This window comes from Dipodomys merriami, unplaced genomic scaffold (assembly GCF_024711535.1).
Source record: "Dipodomys merriami isolate MVZ:Mamm:240054 unplaced genomic scaffold, mDipMer1.0.p SCAF_1, whole genome shotgun sequence".
NCBI lineage: Eukaryota > Metazoa > Chordata > Mammalia > Rodentia > Heteromyidae > Dipodomys > Dipodomys merriami.
In genome coordinates, this window is record NW_027202270.1 from 133,276,553 (window position 1) to 133,300,550 (window position 23,998).

At 41.5% G+C, this 23,998-nt stretch overlaps 1 protein-coding gene across 1 annotated transcript in view; it reads right to left on the reverse strand.

The window, feature by feature from the left end:
- LOC138833170 (arginase-2, mitochondrial-like) overlaps positions 1 to 23,998 on the reverse strand; it is a 32,752-nt gene that overhangs the window by 2,754 nt on the left and 6,000 nt on the right. Inside the window, exons 3-7 of the mRNA XM_070031532.1 lie at positions 6,781 to 6,958; positions 4,471 to 4,630; positions 2,778 to 2,872; positions 2,530 to 2,634; positions 1,116 to 1,252 (exon numbers count right to left, since the gene is read on the reverse strand). Coding sequence (XP_069887633.1) covers positions 1,116 to 1,252; positions 2,530 to 2,634; positions 2,778 to 2,872; positions 4,471 to 4,630; positions 6,781 to 6,958 — 675 coding nt within the window. The remainder of the gene's footprint in view (positions 1 to 1,115; positions 1,253 to 2,529; positions 2,635 to 2,777; positions 2,873 to 4,470; positions 4,631 to 6,780; positions 6,959 to 23,998) is intronic.

Below are 23,998 nucleotides of genomic sequence, written 5' to 3' on the forward strand. Positions count from 1 at the left end.
ACGTATACCTAGTTTCTTGAAATGGTTACTGAAGCAATTATCATGTGGTAGTTGTTTAAACTTTGGAATGGAAGGTCAGAAAGTAGCCTTAAAATCAGAAGCTTTTAGCAATCGCCTAGAAACAAGTCTGAGTTTTAGGGGACAGTTAACCACTTTCTTCCCTTTCTTGAGAGAGGGTCTACCTATTTGCCCATCCTGGCCTCAAACTCATTATCTTCCTACTTCAGCTCCCAGTGATAGACTACATACAGCTGGTGCCACTCTGCTTGGCAATAGCCATTCTTGATAATCTAGAATTCATCTAATTTGTCTACCATTCTCCAGCTGTATCCTCCTTACAAAAAGTTCTAGTATAAGACATGATAGAGGACTGGGAAGATGGCTTAGTGGTAGACTGCCTGCCTCACATGCATGAAGCCCTGGGTTCAATTCCTCAGCACCACATAAGCAGATAAAGCTGGAAGTGGTGCTGTGGCTAACATGGTAGAGCGCTAGCCTTGAGCTGTAGAGATGAGGGACAGAGCCCAGGCCCAGAGTTCAGGCTAGATAAAAGGACCAAGATATTGTCCAACTTACAGGATCTTTAAGAGAGAAGCTTTAACTCCAAATTCCCAGGGAACTAGCTGTTATTATTAGAGTGAAAAGTAAAGTTACTTGGCTTTGCTTTTTCATCTTAAAGCTGCCTTTAGATAGCTCAAATGTGAGGGACTGCATCAGCTTGTCTATTTTATTCTATTTTTGGATACGTTGGTTTGAGCTCAGAACCTAGCATTTGCTTAGCAGGTACTCTACCACTTGAGTCCCCCAACCTACTTAGTCCTCCTTAGTTATTTTTTCAGGTAAGGTCTCATGTTTTTGCACTGGGCCAGCATGGATGGACTGTGATTCTCCTGTCTACAGCCTCCACAGGCACATACTACCATACTTAGATTAATAGTTGAGATGGAGGTTTCAAACCAGTCCTTTCAATCTCTACCTTCCTAAATAGCTGAGATTACAGACATGATGGCAGTTGTTTCTTGTATTAAATATCTAAGACACAGCTTTTTATTTAGCATTACTTAGCATATTTATGTATATAGTTAACAGGCTGCAGACCTGGTGGCGCTACATACCTGTATTATGTATTTCTTCACTGATATACATGCCTTCTCTGTAAGTTAGTCCTCCTACAACAGGGGTTCCTGTGGCTGGAGCCAGTGTAGGGTCAAATGCATCGATATCAAAACTTAAATGGATTGGCCTTTGTCTTCTGGAAAGAAAGAGGACAAGAGAATGCATCTTTGATTATGCCATTCTTATGATTAACACCACCTTGATTTTGTGTTGTTGGTCCTGGTACTTAATATTGTTTTTTTGTTTGTTTGTTTCGTTTTTGTTTTTTGTTTTTGTCAGTAGTGGGGCTTGAACTCAGGGCCCAGGCGCTGTCCCTGAGCTTTTTTGCTCAAGGCTAGTACTCTACCACTTTGAGCTATAGCACTATTTCTGGTTTTCTGGTGATTATTTGGAGATGGGAGTCCAACGGACTTTTCTCCTCTGTCTGGCTTTGAACCACAGGTATGAGCCACCAGCACCCAGCTTGGAGCTTATACTAATATAGCATATTTCTAAGATTGCTGTTCTTGGAAGTTATTGAAATTAGCATATTAGCTTCTTATACCTAGTTCATATTATTGCCTTTCTGTATTCCTCAGAGTAACTCCAAAGCATATTTCTGGCTTACGCTAGGCATTAGAGCCTCTTCCACTAATAAACAGGTCAAGGGAAGTCTTCATTTCCATGTAAAGTTGGTCTCTTATACACTAAACTTGATCTGGGTTACAGCTTCTGTATTATATATTACATATGTTAATACATAACATAATAGCTGATTATTATCTGGACATGATTCTGATTTTCCATCTGCAAACTTACCTTACAGTTCCAATTTTAGTGCATGTATAATGGCTGAAACTATAACATAATTTATGTTAGATAGCCAACTTTTTTATTTTATTTTTTTTGTCCTGGAGTCTGAACTCAGGGACTTGTGCTTGCTAGGAAAATGCCCTACTACTTGAACAACACCCCTAATTCCTACTAAATTTCTTAACATTTTAGGGAATAAGATACTACCAGATAGTATATCTGACATTAACCACTCAGAAGTAAAGACTTAGTATTGGGAAAATACTCTTTAAGCTAGCATTTGATCTTCCTACTACCCTACCACGATTTGCTCCGTATGAGACCATTGGAATGATCAATGCTGCTCATTGCAAACAGTAACTATGAAAATGGAGGTAAAGAGAAAATCATGAGTGACAGAATTTTGACACTGACTTAAAGGAAACCTCTTCTCAATCCCAGAGGATGAACCTAGTATCTATTTCATGTTATGTCTTTCTGAATTATTTGCAAATTTTATATGTAAGTGATTTGCTTTTATTTTAAAAGTAACTACACTCCAGAGACAGATGTACTGCTCATGGGAAGTTTGCTTTGTTCTTCTACCACCCCCAGAGGTAGACTTGCATTGCAGTTACTTACTTGCCAATCAGAAGATCAAATGTCTGTTCCATGACCTTTTGAATACCAAGTCGATCAATGTCTCTCATAGAAAAATACTGGATATCGTAGTTCTTTAAAATAAAACTAATGAGATACAAAGAAAGAAATTTTTAGTTTAAAAAATAGTTTTAACTATCATATGGGAGGGTAGCTCCAACAGATTATGTCAAACATTAAATAGGAACATGAGTAGCTAGGACAGGCTTAAACCTAATGTGTCAACTCACTGTTCAGGAGGGTCTACATCTCTTAGGCCAATGTACACAATATTTGGGGAAGAGATACAGGGTTTGATCCAAGAAAATCCTGGGAGTTGTGGTACCTGTGATGAGAGTTAAGAACAGGTTAGTCAAGAATTCGACACAGTGCTGTCCCAAGGATATGCAGTTGCTTTTTTCTATTGACAGTGAATGTTTAAAGACAACAGTGAATTTTTTTTTTCTTTTTTTGTTGGTTGTGGGGCTTTATCTCTGGGCCTGGGTGCTGTCCCTCAGTTCTTCAGCTCAAGGCAAGCTCTCTACCACTTGAGCCATAGCGCCACTTCCACCAGTGTATGTTTAAAGTAAAAACAAGATATACTTGAATTAGTAAAGAAAACTAACACAAGTGGAAATTTCCAAAAGGCAACTGCAAATCAGTATAGTTTTCCCAGGAAGAATGAAAACTCTTAAGATAGCATGTTTCAGGCTGGGAAGGTGGCTCAGTGGTAGAGCGCTTGCCTTGCATGCATGAGGCCCTGGGTTCGATTCCTCAGCACCACATAAGCAAAAAGAAAAAAGCTGGAAGTGGCGCTGTGGCTCAAGTGGTAGAGCGTTAGCCTTGAGCTGAAGAGCTGAGGGACAGCGCCCATGCCCAGAATTCAGGCTCCATGACCGGACCAAAAAAAAAAAAAAAAGATAGCATGTTTCTCATTAACTTAAATAGCAGAAATATGTTGATTGTTCCTTTTCTACCTCTTAGTACATTATAGAGCTATTTACAGATTGGTTCTTTTTATTATTATTATTGTAATGATACTGTACAGAGGGGTTACAGTTACATTAGTAAGGTAATGAGTATATTTCCTACCGAGCATTGTTACCCCTTTGTTTTTCCCCTACCATCCCTTCTTACCCTACCTCCCCAACTCCTCCCTCCTCCACCCCGAAGTTGTAAAGTTTGTTTTCAGTGTAGTGTCTGCAGATTGGTTCTTAAAAATGGTATAACTCAGTGGCAAACAGTCAAACAAATTCTGCCTAGTGAACAATCTTTCCTAAATCATCTTTTTGTCGGTTGTGGGGCTTGATCTCTGGGCCTGGGCGCTTTCCCTGAGCTCTTCAGCTCAAGGTAAGCACTCTACCACTTGAGACATAGTGCTACTTCTAGTTTTCTAGTGGTTAATTGGAATAAAAGTCTCACAGACTTTCTTGCCTGGGCTGGCTTTGAATCGCAATTCTCAGATCTCAACCTCCTGAGTAGCTAGGATTACAAGGCATGAGCCATTGTCTCCTGGCCTCCTATATCTTTAATGAATAATCTGACTTCATTCAACTTGGTTTCTCACTGAGGGGAAGAATACACAAGTTCTAGTTTGCCTAAAATGGACTTCCGTCTTTGAAACAGTTCAGGAAAATATTACCCACATGTTATTTTGGTGTCACCTTCTAGAACAGTATACCTGAGAAATGTGGCCTAGAAGTCTAACCAGTAAGTCTTCAGGCTGTGGGAGTATCTATCACTGACTGCTCATAACCACCACTTTTCTTACAATAGCCCTGAGAGTCAACCTTTTCCTAGGCATCTTTACACCTCTAGAATGACTGGCCCATAATAGTGATGAATGAACAGAGAAATAGTGATAAGCCACATTCTACCCATCCTTTGCTCAAAACTCCAAGACAACCCAGCAAGTTGTCACTTTTCTTGTCTTGGCCCACTAACCTTGTCCTGTAGTTCTCGGAGGAGAAATGAAACTGGCTGCCCATGAAGATTTCCTGAAGCAGTAGTGAGAGGTGTGTTTATGTCAGCATGGGCATCAACCCAAATGACACACAGATCGGGGCAGTGTCGGGCGTGGCCACTAATGGTACCAATTGCCAGGCTGCAAAGGACAAATACAATAAGTAATCTTCAAGGTCCTCTGGCAAACTACCAGTAACAATAACTTCAGCCAATATAGCTCTTATACTCTGTCCTTAGGGCAAAGTTGGGGCCTGGATTGAAGCTGGGTTAGGCTGAGAGAGTCCCTTGGTTTGAGTTACCACAGATTAACCTTGAGTAGATTAGACAAGGAGAAATACAGAACACTAAAGGTGCAGTGCTGATGACTGGCTGTCTGCAGTGTGACATATGGATGCTAATTGCTGCTCACCAAATCCATGTTTATTTGATCCTGGTCAAGAAAAGGACCTCAAATATTGATTCAGTGAATAAATCCAGTTAAATGATTGGTCTATATGTAGCAACTCACAAAAATGGTGCTTAATAGCACCATTACAAACTCCCACATGTTAGTGCACCATGATAGATATTCATAAGGGGTACCAGGGAGATTTACTTCTAATGTCCAAAGAATCAGATTTTATTTTTTTTACATAGGGTCTTGCAATGTTGCCCAAGTTGGTCTCATGTTCATTGAGCTGAGGTATTCCTTCTACTCTACCCTCTCAAAGTAGATGGGAATATAAGCATATAACAACCACATACAGCTTTCATGAACTTTGTATGCTGCTGTTAGGGCTTGAACTTTTGCTCAGCTTTCTTGCTCATGCTGGCATTCTACTACTTGACCCATGCCCCCATTTTAGAGTCATCTGGACCTTCCTAGCCAACCACAACCTTATAGATCTCAGCCTCCTGAGTAGCTGGGATTATAGGTATGAACCACTAGGGCCCAAGGGCTTAATAAGGATAAAATTAGGAAGTAGGACTAAGGGTGTAGGCTCAGTGGTAGAGCACTTGCTTAGCATGCATGGGGTCCTGAGTTATATCTCCAGCATATCTTTCCCCCTCCCTCCCACCCTTTCCCCCTCTCCTCTCTCTCTCTCTCTCTCTCTCTCTCTCTCTCTCTCTCACACACACACACACACACACTAAAATTCACTATGTCAAGATTTTTAGACATTAAAATAATGGTGTATCCCCAACTAATGATCTCACCAATTAAATCAAAATAAAACAGATTTGTGATGTAATCTAACATACATTGCCATGGCATTCAGATTGCTCGGTGTGGGCTAGGAAGGTGGCTCAGTGGTAGAGTGCTTGCCTTGCATGCCTAAGGCCGTGGGTTCGATTCCTCAGCACCACATAAGCAAAAAGAAAAAAGCCGGAAATGGTGCTGCGGCTCAAGTGGTAAAGCGCTAACCTTGAGCTGAAGAGCTGAGGGACAGCATCCAGGCCCAGAGTACAGGCCCCACGACTGGACCCCCAAAAAAACAAAAAAACAAAAAACGCATTGCTCGGTGTTTCTGTTTTTGCTTTCCTTGTTCTTGAGCTCTGCTTTTAACAACCACCTGTCCTATCACCACCATTGCTGTGATACCATCAGTTCTCAATAAAATACATGCTGATCCATTCTAAAACAAAGGATCAAAGGACTGGCTGTATGAGTCACCTAGGATTCATATTGTGGAAGGCAGAATGCCAAGGGTATTCTATTATCAGAATGCTAACAAAAAATACCTAGATTCAGTCTTTTGATGAATCTTTTTTTTTTTTTTTTTTGTCGGTTGTGGGGTTTGAACTCTGGGTCTGACTGCTGTCCCTCAGCTCTTCAGCTCAAGGTTAGTGCTCTACCACTTGAGCCACAGCACCACTTCCGGTTTTCTGAGTGGAGATAAGAGTCTCAGGGACTTTCCTGCCCTGGCTGGCTTTGAAATGCGATCCTCAGATCTCAGCCTCCTGAGTAGCTAGGATTACAGGTGTGAGCCACCAGCGCCCGGCTTGATGAATCTTAATTCTCCAAAACAGCTAAATGAAAGTCTTAAAGACAGTCTCCCAAGAACTTTCCAGGAGATAGCATTTAACAAAGTGACTAAAACCATTGCGTCAGCTCCCTCTGCACTTGCTGTGTTGAATGCACATCCTCTTACCAGACAGTGTATTAAAGCAGTCCACATAGTACCTCCAGCAGCTCATGATCTTAGACATTAAAACACTGATGATATGTGCAGCATGCATTAAAAATTCTGTAAGTGAGGAGACTGAGGTCAACCCAAAGGAATATGTAATTCATGGCTTCCAGCTTACCTGTGGTCTCCTCCCACAGTGACACAGTTATAGCCACTTGATACTGCTCTACTAACCACCTCAGCCAGTTCCTGGTTGGCAAGGCCCACAGAACGTGGATTCACTATGAGGTTGTTGTAGAGATCGTCTTTGGGGACTGGAGTAAAAGTCAAATCTCCAAAATCTTTTAGGTGGCAGCCTGGAAACAAATGATGACAAAATAAGTTGTATTCCAACTCCTACTGGCCTGGATCACAATAGGAACTTGTGACAAAGTACATGCCATACTCATATTGTCACAGTACAATTCAAAATGTCACATGACTGGCAGGATCATCTAAATTACCCATATCATGGATACTGTTTTGCACAAACTAGATTTTGGACAGTAAAACTCTAACTTATTCATATAAACCTAACAATCACTAAAAAGGGAAACAAGTAATGTACCAGAATAAGCAACAGGATTTAAAGAAAAATAAGTATTGTTACTTTAGAAGAAAAATACAGAAATTCTCAAGTTTTTTCTTTTTCCCTTCTTTGTCGTTCGCGCAACTTGAACTCTGGGTGGGCCTGGGTATTATTGTTGTTTCTGAGCTCTTCAGCTCAAGGCAGTCACTCCACCACTTGAGCCACAGTGCCACTTCCAGTTTTCTGGAAAATTAATTGGAGATAAGAGTCTCATGGACTTCCCTGCCCAGGCTGGCTTTGAACCGTGACTCTCAGATCTCAGCCTCCTGAGTAACTAGGATTACAGGTGAGAGCCACCAGCACCTGGCTCATTTTTTTCTAAAATACAGAGGACCTAAAGCATACTTAAAGAAATATCTAATATTTACTGATTATTTACAAGGCACTTTTTCTTAACCTTTATTTTTTTTATTTTTTTTTTAACATTCAGAAGAATTTACTGAGGATATTTTACAAGAATATTAAAAATACAGAAGTTTACATACTTTTGTTTCTGCACATAATGGACTCAAATTTGTTGGGATTGATAAAATTAGTCATTATGGCAATAATGACTAAAAATAACCTTCAGTCATCTTGTTTTCTAACTTCTGCCTATACTCAATTAACCTTTATTTTTTATTTTTATTTTTGGCCAGTCCTGGAGCTTGAACTCAGGGCTTGGGCACTGTCCCTGAGCTTCATTTACTCAAGCTAGCACTCTATCACTTGAGCTATACCACTTCCAGCTTTTTCTGTTTATGAGATACTGAGGAATTGAACCAGGGCTTCATGCATGCTAGGCAAGCACTCTACCACTAAGCCATATTCCCAGCCCCATATTTCTTATTTTCTGGGCTGGGAAGGTGGCTCAGTGGTAGAGCGCTTGCCTTGCATGCATGAGGCCCTAAGTTCGATTCCTCAGCATTACATAAGCCAAAAAGGAAAAAAAAAGCCGGAAGTGGCGCTGTGGCTCAAGTGGTAGAGTGCTAGCCTTGAGCTGAAGAGCTGAGGGACAGTGCCCAGACCCAGAGTTCAGGCCCCACGACCAGACCAACCTCCCCCCCCCAAAAAAAATTCTTATTTTCTAAGCACTGTTACAACTGCATAATATATATATTTGTCAGTCGTGGGGCTTGAACTCTGGGCCTGAGCGCTGTCCCTCAGCTCTTTAGCTCAAGCCAAGCACTCTGCCACATGAGCTATAGCGCCACTTCCAGTTTTCTGGTGGTTTATTGGAGAAAAGAATTCACAGACTTTCCTACCCTGGCTGGCTTTGAATCGTGATCCTCTGACTTCAGCCTCCTGAGTAGCTAGGATTACAGGCATGAGCCACCGGTGCCTGGCTGCATAACGTACGTGTGTGTGTGTGTGTGTGTGTGTGTGTGTGTGTGTGTGTGTGTGTGTGTGTGTGTGTGTGTGTGTGTGTGTGTGTGTGTGTGTGTGTGTGTGTGTGTGTGTGTGTGTGTGTGTGTGTGTGTGTGTGTGTGTGTGTGTGTGTGTGTGTGTCACTGGGTTTTACTCTGGGCCTTCTGTTTTCTAAGTGGTGGTTCATGGTGCTAAGCTACACCTCCAGCTGGTTATTTGCTGGGGTTTGCTTTTTGTTTTGGAGTTAGTGTCTTGCTTCCTACTTGTGTGTTCACCTGGGCATGATCTGCCTGTTAAGCTTCTTGTCCTAGTAAGATGAATGTACTGCCACATCCACCTCTCCATTGAGAAGGTGGTTTTGCAAATGTCTCTGCCCAGTCTGTCCTCTGCCTCCTCCCAATCTCAGCCCCTCAAATGGCTAGAATTACAGGTGTGAGGAACCAGAAGCACAGAGAGGTAATCTGCCTGAAGAAGCCACATAGCTGCTAAGTGCCAGAATTAAGATCTATGTCTAAGTCTTCTGGCTCAAAATTTCATATTATTTACTTTGTAGATTGTCTCCCCGCAAAATATCTCCTGGTTGTAATGCATTAAGCACTAGCAATATATCTGACAGCTTTGCATGTTTTCCCACCTACATTTAGGATGAGGATCTGAATCAGGGAATTAAATGTTAGATTCCCTAGTTCCCAAACTAGTATCTAGATTTGGTATGTTTTTTTTTTGGGGGGGGGGGTGTAGGTGGGAAATGTTGGAGTGACATGGTATGATATGATATGACACCATACATCTGAATATTCATTCATTAAAGATGTGGATTAATACCAACATGGATTCATCATTTTTTCAGATTGCACAATTTTGAATTTTTCTCTTGAACCCAAATTCAATCCAAAGCAAAATTTCTGAGAGAATGTAAAAATTTAAGAAGCAGTAACGTGGAACATAAACCTATAAAGGCCAAAAATGATCTGGAACATTAAGATTAATCAATGTATCACAAAAAAGGCATGTTGGAAGCAAAACAGAAAACCTTTTCCTATTCTCAAAAGTGTACCTGCAGCTAGAATTCTTTATCTGTTGTGCTATGAAAGATCATCATAAAAGCCCCCAAATCAGAGAAATGCAGATGACTAAAGGAGAGAAGGAAGTGCAAGTATATAAGAAAAAGAATATGACAATAAGCCAAAGACAGTGGAAGAGAAAACATCTATAAAAGTCTCAGTTTATTTTTTTAGCATTGGGACTTGAACCCAAGACCTCACACTTGCTAGACAAATGTGTACTACCAAATTACAAAAAAAAAAAAAAAAACTGGGCTGGGAAGGTGGCTCAGTGGTAGAGTACTTGCCTTGCATGCATGAGGCCCTGGGTTCGATTCCTCAGCACCACATAAGCAAAAAGAAAAAAGCTGGAAGCGGTGCTGTGGCTCAAGTGGTAGAGCACTAGCCTTGAGCTGAAGAGCTGAGGGACAGCGCCCATGCCCAGAGTTCAGGCCCCATGACCGGATTAAAAAAAAAAAAAATCGTTTGAAACCAGATGCCAGTGGCTCATTCCTGTATCCTAGCTACCTACTCAGAAGGCTGAGCTGAGGACTGCAGTTCCAAGCCAGGCCAGACAGGAAAGTTTGTGAGACTTATCTCCAATTAACCACTAAAAAGCCAGACACAGCTGTGGTAGAGCACTAGCCTTGAGCCAAAAACAAAACAAAAAAACAATTCAGGGTTAGCACCCAGGTCTTGAGTTCAGGCCTAGGCCTAGCACAAAAATTAAAGTAGGAACTGCACAGATTCTAAGGAGATTTTCCATACTTCAGCAATCTCCTTAAAAATGACATTAAGCTTTAGATTCTTACTTGATTTAAAACATTTAGAACAGGGCTGGGAAGGTGGCTCAGTGGTAGAGCGCTTGCCTTGCATGCCTGAGGCCCTGGGTTCAATTCCCCAGCACCACATAAGCAAAAAAAAAAAAAAAAGCCAGAAGTGGCGCTGTGGCTCAAGTGGTAGAGTGCTAGCCTTGAGCTGAAGAGCTGAAGGAGAGCGCCCAGGCCCAGAGTTCAGGCCCCATGACCGGACCCAAAAAAAAAAAAAAATTAGAACATGTCTAGTGCTTCTGAAAGTATATTACAAAAGGTTTATAATATATAAATAATGTTAATATTTACCTTTGCAGACTACTTACCAAGCACTTTGTTTGATATAAATATATCCTAATAGGGTTAATATAATAAAGGGGGAAGTTCCAGTGGATAAGATAAAGGACAGCTTATATAACACACAAGTCCAGTCATAGAAACTAGGATGACTAGGATGTAGACTCAGATAAGTGTGACTGAAAACAGCACTCTGCTCACTTGCATTTACTTATCAGAAAGCTACACTAGGGTTAAACAGAACCTGGCAATATTACAGCAGTACTCCAAGGAAGAAGGACTGAATTTCAGAGAAAGGATTTAGTCATTAAATGTGCAACTCTTGGACTGGGAATTCAGCCCTGTGGTAGAATGTTCAGCATGTGTAAGGCCGTAGGTTTGATTCTCACCACCACACAGAAAAGAAGTTAACTCACAGGTTAACTCACAGCCTGGATGATGGATTCTCTGAAGATTACTCAGTTCTATTTACTCTGATTTCTATTGGTTTCTCACTTTGGTTTCCAGATGCTGCTTCCAGACGGTATGTGCTCAAACAGAATTATGCATAGGCATTTTTGGTGATCCAGTATGCTTTATTAGCATAGTCTCTTGGCCATGAAAGCCTGATGAACTCTGCCTTATGTTTCTCGATCTACAAAGCTGAAGGCCACACTGTACAATCTGAGAGGTCCTCCCTGAGTAACCTGTATGACTCAACTCTGCTCTATTTTACAAGTGCCATTGAGTTCTAAAGGAGTCAGGGAGTCCACTGAGGATTGAAGCAGTCAAGAAAGGATCCTTTTAAGTAAAATTTATAGCTGCACTTTTTCTGTGTGTTGTTTTACCCTCTTCCCTTATGAAAACAGAAAATCTTTGTGACAGTGAGTAACGGTCTACATCCTATTCCTCAGGCCTAAATGCTATTTCCTCATAAGTCTTTATCTATAAACATAAGATTGTCGGTAAGAATAATCTAAGTTGCTGTAGCAAACTACCCAAAGTGAGGGCTCAAACTCTTTAACTCTTGACATCCAGAGTACCCAGTCCAGATATTCCAAGTAGGTAGAATGCTTTCCTCTGCAATGATTAACGGTCAGTGGCTCTGCCATTCCTAGAGCTTTACCCTCTGTGTGGCTAAGGATAGCTTCCCCCTGGTTCAAGATAGCAGGAAGGGAAAAAGCAGCAGAGAAGGCACATCTCTTTAAGGGCCCTGGCCCTCAAAATGGCACATCACTTCTATTCACATAATTGGTGGAAAATTCAGGCCTATCTAATGTAAATAAATGAGGATGCATGTGGATTGTGGTGGGCAGCTAGCAATCTGCACCATAGCAAGTATTTTTTATTCTACTGTGATATCTTTTTTTTGGGGGGGGGCGGTCCGGTCGTGGGGCCTGATCTCTGGGCCTGGGCACTGTCCCTCAGCACTTCAGCTCAAGGCTAGCGCTCTACCACTTGAGCCACAGCGCCACTTCCGGCTTTTTTCTTTTTGCTTATGTGGTGCTGAGGAATCAAACCCAGGGCCTCATGCATGCAAGGCAAGCGCTCTACCACTGAGCCACCTTCCCAGCCCTACTGTGATAATCTTTTAAGAAAGAATTTAAAATATTAAAGCTGCTGGTACAGGTGGCTCATGCCTAGCTATTTAGGAGGCTGAGATCTGAAGATGGAGGTTCAAATCCAATCCAGTTGATAAACCTGAGACTGTTATTTCCAATTAGCCAGCAAAATGGCAGAGGTGGAGGTATGACTCAAGTGGTAGGGCTCAAGCCTTGAGTGAAGAAGCAAAAACAAAAAGCAAAGTCTATATTGCTCCGAGATTACCTATACGTTATTCCAGTTCATTATCATATGTCATCCTGAAGTAGCTTCTTAAGAGCTTTCTCCAACAATACCAACTGAGTTGAAAGCATTGAAGCCCCCAAAGGACTGACTAGTAGAATATGACCCAAGATTGGTTTCTAAAGGGTAAGCAAAAGTCAAAAGAAAAAACAATATACATGAAGAAATATACATGCCATACTGACAAAAGTTGATTATTTTAACATGAATGACAAACCTGAATATGCAGGCAGTGTAGTAGCTCAGTGATAGAGCGCTTACCTTGCATGCCTGAGGCCCTGGGTTCGATTCCTCAGCAACACATAAGCAAAAAGAAAAAAGCCGAAGTGGCGCTGTGGCTCAAGTGGTAGAGTGCTAGCCTTGAGCTGAAGAGCTGAGGGACAGCACCCATGCCCAGAGTTCAGGCCCCATGACTGGACCCAAAAAAAAAAAAAAAGGTTGCAGAGTATGTGAATTGTAACATATAGGCTGCAATTTCTGATGAGCAGTGAGGCTGAAGGCTAGTTTGTGTTTTTTTGTAAGAGCAAGATGAACTGTGTAATAATAAAGCTATTTATCAAAGTGCTGTAGAAAATTCTTACAATTCAGATGGCGCATGAAACGAGCTTGTTCTTAAACAATCTTAGAACATTATGTCTGCCATGCTTCACAGAGCCTATCCCCTTCTCTTAACTCGATGCTTCAGGTCACCTCATGTGCAGATCTAGGTCAAGTTGAGACCAGTGTTCCATGGCTGCTTGTTCTTATAAACAAGCATTGCATGAATAGGTTGTTATCAACCATAAAAATAGAACAAGGAAACCTGTTCAAATTGTTCTGGCAAGGGGGAAAGGAAGAATGATAGAAGGAATGAGATTGATCGGAACACATCGTAGACATGCAGAGAATTCTCTGTATTACAAACTAATATAAGATAATACATAAAAATTTATTTTTAAAAAGGCATTGTAGGATAGAATGAGCCTGAAACTTCAAGGAAGCCCTTAGGTCAAATTTGGAACCAATTTGAAAGGGCTCTTAGATTTCATTTGCGCTCTCTGCGCTGGCACGGTCTTTCTCATTGCTTTTTGCCAAAAGGCTGGTAATAAAATACATAGAAAACTACTCTGATCTTGATGGGTGCCAGTGGCTCATGCCTATAGTCCTAGCTACCCAGGAGGCTGAGATCTAAAGATCTCAGTTCAGAGTCAGCCCAGGCAGGAAAGTCCATGAGCCACTTATCTCCAATTAACCATCAAGAAACCAGAAGTGGTGCTGTAGCTCAAGTGGTAGAGCACTTGCCTTGTGCTAAAAAGCTGAGGGACAGCACCCAGGCCCAGAGTTCAAGCCCCATGACCGACAAAAAATTAAAAAAAAAAAAAAAAAAAACTACTCTGTCTTTCAGGCCCAGATCTTACCTTGGCCTTGATAAACCTCTCTAGGCTCCATTGGAATGGAACAATGGAATGGAACAAAAAACACAAGTGTACTTATCGATAACTGTGGTGAAGAAGCAGAACAGCCCAACCCTCCAGAAATATATGTTTTCCAGAAATCTAAAAATCACTTCCACTACCTAGACCGCATCACCAAAATAAGTTTGGTACATTAGGAAAAGAAAGCGTTATCATTCAAGTAGACACTTGTTCTAGTTCACTTTTCCTCACAGTCTAAAGGCTTGATCCATTCAGCCCTCTTCATATCCTTCCTCCTCATCTGCTCTCCTGTTACTCTGAACCAGACAGGTGTTCTGCCAGGCAGTGAAGACCAGGGCTGAGAAAGAGAGCGCAGATAGGGTCACCGGGGGCTGAAAGATGGAAACTGGAGATCCAAGGCCAGTCACTTTAGACATGTTTGTCACACACCAGAGTTAGCCACAAGATCAAATGATATAAACATGGTATTATTAGATGCCTTTGCATGAATATGATCCTTGAGTTTAAAAATAAAAAAACACTAAAAAAAATTTAGTTCCAGGGGCTGGGAAGATGGCTCAGTGGTAGAGTGCTTGCCTTGCATGCATGAGGCCCTGGGCTCGATTCCATAGCACCACATAAGCAGAAAAAGTTGGAAGTGGTGCTGTAGCTCAAGTGATAAAGTGCTAGCCTTGAGCTAAAGAGCTGAGGGACAGTGCCCAGGCCCTGAGTTCAGGCACCACCACCGACAAGACAAAAAAAAAAAATCCAAATAATATCCTAAATGACTTGCAATACCAGCTATATGTTTCTTGCTAATTGGTCCTCCAGTTACATCTATCCTTGTCTGAGGAGCACAGATGGTATCATTGTCTGAAAACAGGCTTAGTACTATATCCCTCTAAACCAAATAGGTCAGCCCTCTAAAGCACTTCTAGCTTAGGCAGAGGCAGCTTCAACTGATGGCACCCAGCAGCATGGTTTTAGGTTCTCATACTGGCAGAAGTGGAGGCAAGGAGTTTTTTGGGGGTTTTTTTTTGGGTGGGGGTCTGGTCGTGGGGCCTGAACTCTGGGCCTGGGCGCTGTCCCTCAGCTCTTTAGCTCAAGGCTAGTGCTCTAGCACTTGAGCCACAGCGCCACTTCTGGCTTTTTTCATTTTGCTTATGTGGTGCTGAGGAATCGAACCCAGGGCCTCAGGCATGCAAGGCAAGCGCTCTACCACTGAGCCATCTTCCCAGCCCCGCAAGGAGTTCTTAACAGAACCACTTTTCCCCCTCATTCAGAGTAAGCCTATTGAGCTGCTCTGAAAACCAAAAAATCCTGTTAAGATACATACAACCCTTCATTCTTTCCATTATCTAACAGAGGAAGACAGTCATCTTAGAGATCAGTACTACTCTATAGCATGGGATTCTTAAAAATTATGCTTGACCAGCCAGGCACCAGTGGCTCACCCCTGTAATCCTAGCTACTCAGGAGGCTGAGATCAGAGAGGATCGTGGCTCAAAGCCAGCCTGGGCAGGAAAGTCTGTGATATTCTTTATTCCCACTAAACCACCAGAAAACTGGAAGTGGCGCTGTGGGCTCAAGTGGTAGAGCATTCACCTTGAGCTGAAGAGCTCAGGGCCGTGCCCAGGCCTAGAGTTCAAGCCCCATGACACACACACACACACACTTGACCTTGTTACACACACACACACACACGCTTGACCTTGTTACACACACACACACACACACACACACACACACATACGCTTGACCTTGTTACACACACACACACACACACACATGCTTGACCTTGTTCCAGAAAGACTCAAATCGAGACACATCAGACTGGTGACACAACTTTGCCAGATCCCATGCCACATCCTGAGTGCCCAGGAACCTCAAAACAGACCTACGTGGCCTTAGCTATGTGCTACACTGTCTACAACGGAAAAAATTCCTTATCTGCCCCAGACTTCCCAGAAGAAATCAGTCTCTAGCAAGTTCTGTTTCTAAGCCTATAAGAGTTTGATGCATACTAGGGAAGTACATGCAGATTACAACTGGATGAAGCATCTTTGTGATTTTTCTCTACCCTTCCTTTTTCCTTGAAATGGATGTTGTAACACAAGACTTTCCAACCTATTGTAATATAGCTATTGAAAGCAGCACATGTAGGCACACTGATTTCTCACTTAAATAGCTCTAAGTTCAGCTTAAAATTTCCATGTTTCTGATCAAAGACCATAAAGGCTGGGAAACTAACTCTAGAAACACTAATTTTCTTTTTCTTTCTTTCTTTTTTTTTTTTTTTTTTTTTGGCCAGTCCTAGGACTTGAACTCTGGACCTGGGCGCTGTCCTTGAGCTCTCCAGCTTAAGGCGAGAGCTCTAGCACTTGAGCCACAGCACCACTTCCCGTTTTCTGGTGGTTTATGGAAGATAAGAGTCTCATGGACTTTCCTACCCGGGCTGGCTTTGAACTTCAATCCTCCTATGTAGCTAGGATTACAAGTGTGAGCCACCAGCTCCCAGCTTTAGGAACACTTAATTTTCTGAAAGTCTAATTACAATGTCATACCCTGCTGTGACAAAACTTGTGACATTGTGACACATTAAAAAAAAAATGGTTACTTTTTTTTTGGTTGGTTTTGTGGCCTGAACTCTGGGCCTGGGCGCTGTCCCTCAGCTCTTCAGCTCAAGGCTAGCGCTCTACCATTTGAGCCACAGTGCCACTTCGGGCTTTTTCTGTTTATGTGGTGCTGAGGAATCAGACCCAGGGCCTCATGCATGCAAGGCAAACGCTCTACCACTGAGCCACCTTCCCAGCCCGTTAACTTCTTTTTCTCTTCAATGGTTCTCTGTTGCAATGGGGGAAGAAACCAGGATGGTTCTATCTTCTTTACTTGTGAGCATTACCATCTTCAATACCAAAAGAGTTCGTTTAAATCAACCACAGAAATCTCCTAGAGGCTGCCTCTGAATCATGCTGTTTTGTATATTAAAGGAATTATGTAGCACCTGGCTAACTGGAAATCAGCCTTCCATGAAGGAAATCATATCTGGTTTCAAAAATATGTTTTGGCTGAGTGCTGGTTGGTCATGCCTCTAATCCTACTCAGGAGGCTGAGATCTGAGGATCAAGGTTCAAAGCCAGCCCAGGCCAGATAAGTCCTGAGAGTCTTCAATTAACCACCAGAAAACAAAAAGTGACTGTCCTTGAACTGAAGAGTTTAGGGACAGTGCTCAGGGCCAGAGTTCAAGGCCCACAACCAACTAAAATAGATAGATAGATTAGATAGATAGATAGAGATTAGATAGATAGATATAGACAGACAGTTAGATAGAGATTAGAGATAGATAGATAGATAGATAGATAGATAGATAGATAGATAGATAGATAGATAGATAGATAGATATAGACAGATAGAGCTTGGATGAATGCAAGAGATCAATTTAGAGAGGTGACAGTTATCTTTTGAGTCATGTATTCTTAAAAATCAGAAAACAAGCCAGGCACTGTGGCTTGATACGTACTAGGGAATACACAGGAGGCTGAAATTCTGAGAAGCATTCAAAATCATCCTGAGCAGGAAAGTTGGTGAGACTCATTTCCAGTTAAACACCAAAAAACTGAAGGTGGAACTGTGACTCTAGCCTTGAGCAAAGAATCTCAGCCCCCCCCCCAAAAAAAAAAGCTTAGGGACAGCACCCAAGCCTTAAGTTTAAGCCCCAGGACCAGCAAGCATGCACTTACACACAAAATCTAGGAAAACAGTGGCTTCTGAGTAGCAGATCAGATCATTTTGAGAGTGATCTGAGAGAATCCCATGAGTCATGATGGAAATGGAGTTACATGAGAAAGCCGAGATGCTCTGCCTTTTGACTTCCTTCAACAAGGAAGAAGGGTACTATGTTCCTAACATGCCTAGTACTCAATTAAGTCCTGAGGATCCAAAGACCAGGTATGGTTGCAGCCTTCCCTGCCTAGTGAGTACAGGCAGGGAAGGAGCCAGTCCATTGGATCCATCTGTTTGTTCTAATAGCTGTGCACAAGATGTGTTGGGAACAAAAGCCAGAGGAAAAGGAAAAAGACAGGAGCACTTCTCAGAGAGGCAATAGCTGAGTCTTGAAGGCACAGGCCAGTAATAAAAGGGAAGAAAGTACTTACAGAAAGGTCACATAGTATCTTTAGTCCTACACACTATTCCTGACTAGAGTGCATGAAAAGAGTGGAGAAATGAAGCATGTTTAGGGGCAAGGTCTAGATCCTAAATGCAGTAGAGATCAATGGTTTTCAAGTAAGGAAGTGATAAATCTACATTATAGACCTACTTTTTTTTTTTTTTTTTTTTTGCCAGTTCTGGGGCTTGAACTCAGGGCCTGGGCACCGTCCCTGAGCCTCTCTGTGCTCAAAGCTAGCACTCTACCACTTGAGTCACAATGCCACTTCTGGCTTTTTCTGTTTTATGTGGTACTGAGGAATTGAACTCAGGGCTTAATGCATGAAAGACAAGCATTCTACCACTAAGCCACATTCCCAGCCCCCAATTTTTTTTTTCTGTCGGTTGTGGGGCTTGAACTCTGGGCCTGGGTGCTGTCCCTCAGCTCTTCAGCTCAAGGCAAGTGCTCTACCACTTGAGCCACAATGCCACTTCTGGTTTTCTGGTAGTTTATTGGAGATAAGAGTCTCACTTTGAACCTTGATCCTCAGATCTCAGCCTCCTGAGTAGCTAGGATTACAGGTGCGAGTCACCGATGCCTAGCCCCTAGTTTTTTTTTTGTTTGTTTTTTTTTTAGAGCAGTGCTCAGAGATCAAACCTAAGGTCTTACATATAGTAGGCAAGCATATTACCTCAGAGCTACATTCCTGTTCAGGGAGCAAATGGGTTGGGTAGGAAAGGAACTCCACTGGGAAATAAGGAAGACAGGGAGAATAGACTCAATAGTTCCAGATGCAAGCTAAATGACTGACTCCAGCTTTCTGGCTCTGATACCATCTGACACAAGAACGGTGCCAGTACCATGACACTCAACTGTCCCAGAGGCTAAAGGATGAGGATCACTTGAGCCCAAGCCAGCCTAGGCAAAAGAGACCTTATCACAAAGTAAAAGTGACAGTTTTAGACATGTTGGCATTGAGGTATTAGTGACTATCATGCTGAAAGTGATAAGTTAATGTTTCAATTCTAGGCAATATTCAGTGGCAGGTAATATCATTTCTTATGCAATGATACAATACCACCTATGAAACAGAACTGCAGAAAAAGAAAGGGAAGGAGAAGAGAAGAGAAGGGGGGAGAGAGGAACAAAAAGAATAGAAAAGGAGGGGTTGAAGGTGTGGCTCAGTTGGTGGAGCGCTAGCCAATGAGCGAAAGTATCAGGTATTGAGTTTGAACCAAAAAGAAAAGAGGAAGAAATGCAGAAGACACCTAGGAATGACTTTCAGAATTCAAACAAAAATTCTGCAAATAACCTAGATGCCTTTTTTTATATCTTTGATTAATTTTTTTCCTTTTTTTAATTGTGAAAATACTGTACAGAGGGGTTACAATTACATGGTCAAGGATAACCTAAATTCTTATACAAATATCTTGAATACAGAGAATGAGTGCCCCACTCCAATTTGCAAATAAGATATGAAGAATTTGTTTCCCCTCCTGGTAAAGCTGACTTTTAACACTCCTCTTTCCATGAGAGATGCACTTTGATGAAAGGTCCTGTTGGGTTCTCCATCCTGGGGACTATCTTGCATATATGGAACAGGACCCTCTTGGCTAAATAAAAAGGGAAGCATTCTGTCTCTGTAGTCTCTTAGCAGATTCCTGTTGATCACATTCTGGTTTAATGATCATTCAATAAAAAAGCTTTTCAACGACAAATGCTGGAGGGGATGTGGAGAACGAGGAACGCTATTACACTGCTGGTGGGAATGTACACTCATACAACCACTTTGGAAAGCAGTCTGGAGGGTCCTTAGAAAGCTAAAGATTGACCTCCCTTACGACCCAGTCACACCACTTCTAGGCATCTACCCTGAACAACAGGAACCAATATACAAGGACACGTGCACCTCCATGTTTATTGCAGCACTGTTCGCAATAGCTAGGATATGGAAACAACCTAGATGCCCCACCACAGATGAATGGATCCAAAAATTGTGGTATCTATACACAATGGAATATTATGCAGCCATTAGAAATGACAAAATAATGGCATTTGCAGGGAAATGGATGGAGCTAGAAGGAATCATGTTGAGCGAGGTAAGCCAAGAACGAAGAGACAAACAGTACATGGTCTCCCTGATAAGCGGATGATAAATCCAAAATGTTAGGTGATATGACAAAACTAACAGGACTTAAGAAACAAAGAACTCCCACTCATCTGGTTGAACCACTACTAAATATCCCCATGCTGCTGATCACATATATGGTATATAACATATGAGCACCGTTATATATTACAGACTGTGATAGACAATTTGCTCCAGGAAAGTTAGAATGAACGTGTGACTTTAAATGAGCATCATTATTCCACAATACTGTGAATTTCCGGAAATTAAGTAATCACTTAATCACAATCAAAAAAAAAAAAAAAAAAAAGAACCTTGGGGAAGGGAGGGAGGGAGGGGATGGGTAGGGAGAAAACAATGGAGGGGGTAACAATGTTCAAGAGGAAGTGTACTCATTACCCCACTCATGTAACTGTAACCCTCTGTATAGAATCTTTACAATAAAAAAATTAAAAAAAAAAAAAAAAAGAAAAGATGAAATAAACTCTGAAATACTATTGACTTTAAGTTAAATACAACTTCTATTTTAAGTTTAATTTGCCTTTTTACAATAATTCACATAATACATGTTTCTTACCAAAAAAAAAAATCAGAAACATACCTTAGAAAGAGAAATCAACATGTGATGTCTGACCATCCAGGGAAAATCTACTGTTAACTTTTGGTGTATTTCTTCCTAGATTTTAACATAAGCAATTTTATCTATACCAATACAATTCTTTGCAATAATGTTCTTCAAGAGACTGTGGAAAAGGAACAGTGTTCAATCTCAAATTCTGTCAGTTTATAATCAGCAATATAACAAGCCTAGCAGTTGTTGAACACATGAGATTAATTCAATTATGCACACCTGCTAGATGACTGCCAACTGAGAATCACAGTAAATGTATGTCAATGAGTATCTCCTACTGATAGCAAAGAAAGAAAACACAAGAAAATAAAATGCACACCAAAGGATGTCAATATTGTCTTTACTTCTTGTTAATGTGTTCATACTTGAAAATATTGTCATGTTAATGCTAGGATTACATTAGTGACTCAAACAAAACATAACTAGATCTGATGAGTAACCTACAAAGTTAACAAGTGTGAGGGTCTGTAGAGGAGGGGTGGGTGAGAATATTGAAAAGGGTGACACTGCTCAAGATATATTGTATTCACAAACTGCTTTGCAAATAAAAGAAAACAAAATGAGGAAAAAAAAAAAAAAATGAGCATCATTATTCCACAATACTGTGAATTTCCGGAAATTAAGTAATCACTTAATCACGATCAAAAAAAAAAAAAAAAAAAAGAACCTTGGGGAAGGGAGGGAGGGAGGGGATGGTAGGGGGAAAACAATGGAGGGGGTAACAATGTTCAAGAGGAAGTGGAAGTGTACTCATTACCTCACTCATGTAACTGTAACCCTCTGTATAGTATCTCTACAATAAAAAAAATTAAAAAAAAAAAAAAAAAAAAAAAGCTTTTTACTTTCTCCACCACCTTTATTGGAAGATCACCCAACACTGCATATTTGGTATTAACTTATATTAGGTATGATAGTGGTTTGGGAGTTAAGTTTTAAGACTTTCTTTTTTTTTTTTGGTCGGTCATGGGGTCTGAATTCTGAGCCTGGGCGCTGTCCCTCAGCTCTTCATCCCAAGGCTAGTGGCTCGGCCGCTTGAGCCACAGTGCCACTTCTGTTTTTTCTGCTTATGTATCACTGAGGAATCAAACCCAGGGCCTCATGCATACAAGGCAAGCACTCTTACCCGGTATCTACTGTGCAAAACCAGTTTATTCCAACGATGGTCCACTAATCCACAAGATAGCAAATTCAAGTGTAAAGGACAGTAAGGAAGCCAAGAAGGTGGCTCTGTTGGAAAACAAAATAATAGCTAGAGGCTGAGAAGGCCAAGGGAGTAGCAAGCGGGTAAACTGCATACTTAATTATTGAAGGGACAGGTTAAAGAAAATTGAGTTACGGGGGAAAAGATGGGATAACTACTGGAGCCAGCATGCTAAGAAGGCAGAAAGAAGGATCTAGAGTACAGGGAGATGATATGGCTTGTATCCAGTCTCATTCCCCTCCACAAAGAGGAGCCTGGTAGCTGGGAACATGATTCTTAGAATGAACTCACCAGCATTTCTTGAAACTGGGTGTGGCCATGTGACCAGCTCTGGCCAACAGGATAAGCGGAAGTGACCTCCAGCAATTTCTTGAAAAGAGAAAAACTACCTGTGCCCTTCTTAACCCATCTATACTGCTGCCAGAAGTGAGGCTACAACCATCTGTGATCGTTGAATACAGGCCTTATGATAGCACAAGAATCTAGGTCAGAAGGGCAGAGCTGCCAAGCCAGTCTAGAGTACTTTCTCCAGATTGTTTTGGAGATGGAAATAAATTATTTTTATGCCACTGTCATTTTAGGCTCCTATACATTATCTTCTCTAATGCTAGGATTGGACTCATTCTCTGAGGAATACAAGGAAAAATTAATTCTCCCATTATCTCTCCTTCCTTCCCTTGCTCTATTGCTTTTTTTTTTTTTTTTTTTTTTGTCGGTCATAGGGCTTGAACGCTGGGCCTGAGCACTGTCCCTCAGCTCTTCAGCTCAAGGCTAGCACTCTACCACTTGAGCTATAGCGCCACTTCCGGTTTTCTGGTGGTTTATTGGAGATAAGAGTCTCATGGACTTTCCTGCCCAGGCTGGCTTTGAACCTCGATCCTCAGATCTCAGCCTCCTGAGTAGCTAGGATTACAGCCATCGGTACCTGCCCCCCCTTTTTTTTTATTCTCAGCTTTTCACAGATCAAAACAATATACTAAACAAATTGAAAAAAATTTAAACATAGCACTCATGTGCCTAAGAAACTAGAACTTCAACTGACCTTTCTTGTTCTAATATACATCACACATATAGTTATGCCTTAATGAAGTTTAAAAGCAGAGCTCCCGCTTGCTAGGCAAGTTGCTCCTACCACTTGAGCCATGTCGTCAACCCATACATTTTAGTATCTTGCTCATTAAATGTAAAGTTCTGTAGCATTCGGTATATTCACAGTAACCATCACCACCATCTATAGCCAGAATTCATTTGCAAAACCAAAATACTATACCCATTAGATAATTACCCATTTTCCTTCCTCATTAAGTTTCAACCACCATTCTACTGTTTCTCAGTGTTAACCTAGAAATCTTACATAAGTGAATCGTGTAGTACTTTTTGCTTCACTTACCATAATACAGCACATGTCAGAATTTCTTTTCCTTTTTAGACTGAATAATATTTCATTGCATGTATATATCATATATATTTTATTTATTTTTTTGTCAGCAGTGGGGCCTGAACTCTGGGCCTGGGCGCTGTCCCTCAGCTATTCAGCTCAAGGCTAGCACTCTACCACTTGAGCCACAGCACCACTTCCGGCTTTTTCTGCTTATGTGGTGCTGAGGAATCGAACCCAGGGCCTCATGTGTGCAAGGCAAGCACTGAGCCATCTTCCCAGCCCTATCCCATATTTTTATAATCCATTCACCAGTAAACACTTTTGGCATTGTAAAACAAAAACGCTGCTATAAGCATGTGGTACTTCAATTCTCTTGAGTATATACACAGAAATAAATATAATTACTGGATCAGATGGTAATGTCTACTTTTCGTGTGTGTGTGTGTGTGTGTGTGTGTGTGTGTGTGTGCGCGCGCGCGTGTGCGTGTGCGTGTGCTGGTCCTGGAGCTTGAACTCAGGATCTGGGCACTGTCCCTGAGCTTCTTTTGCTCAAGGCTAGCTAT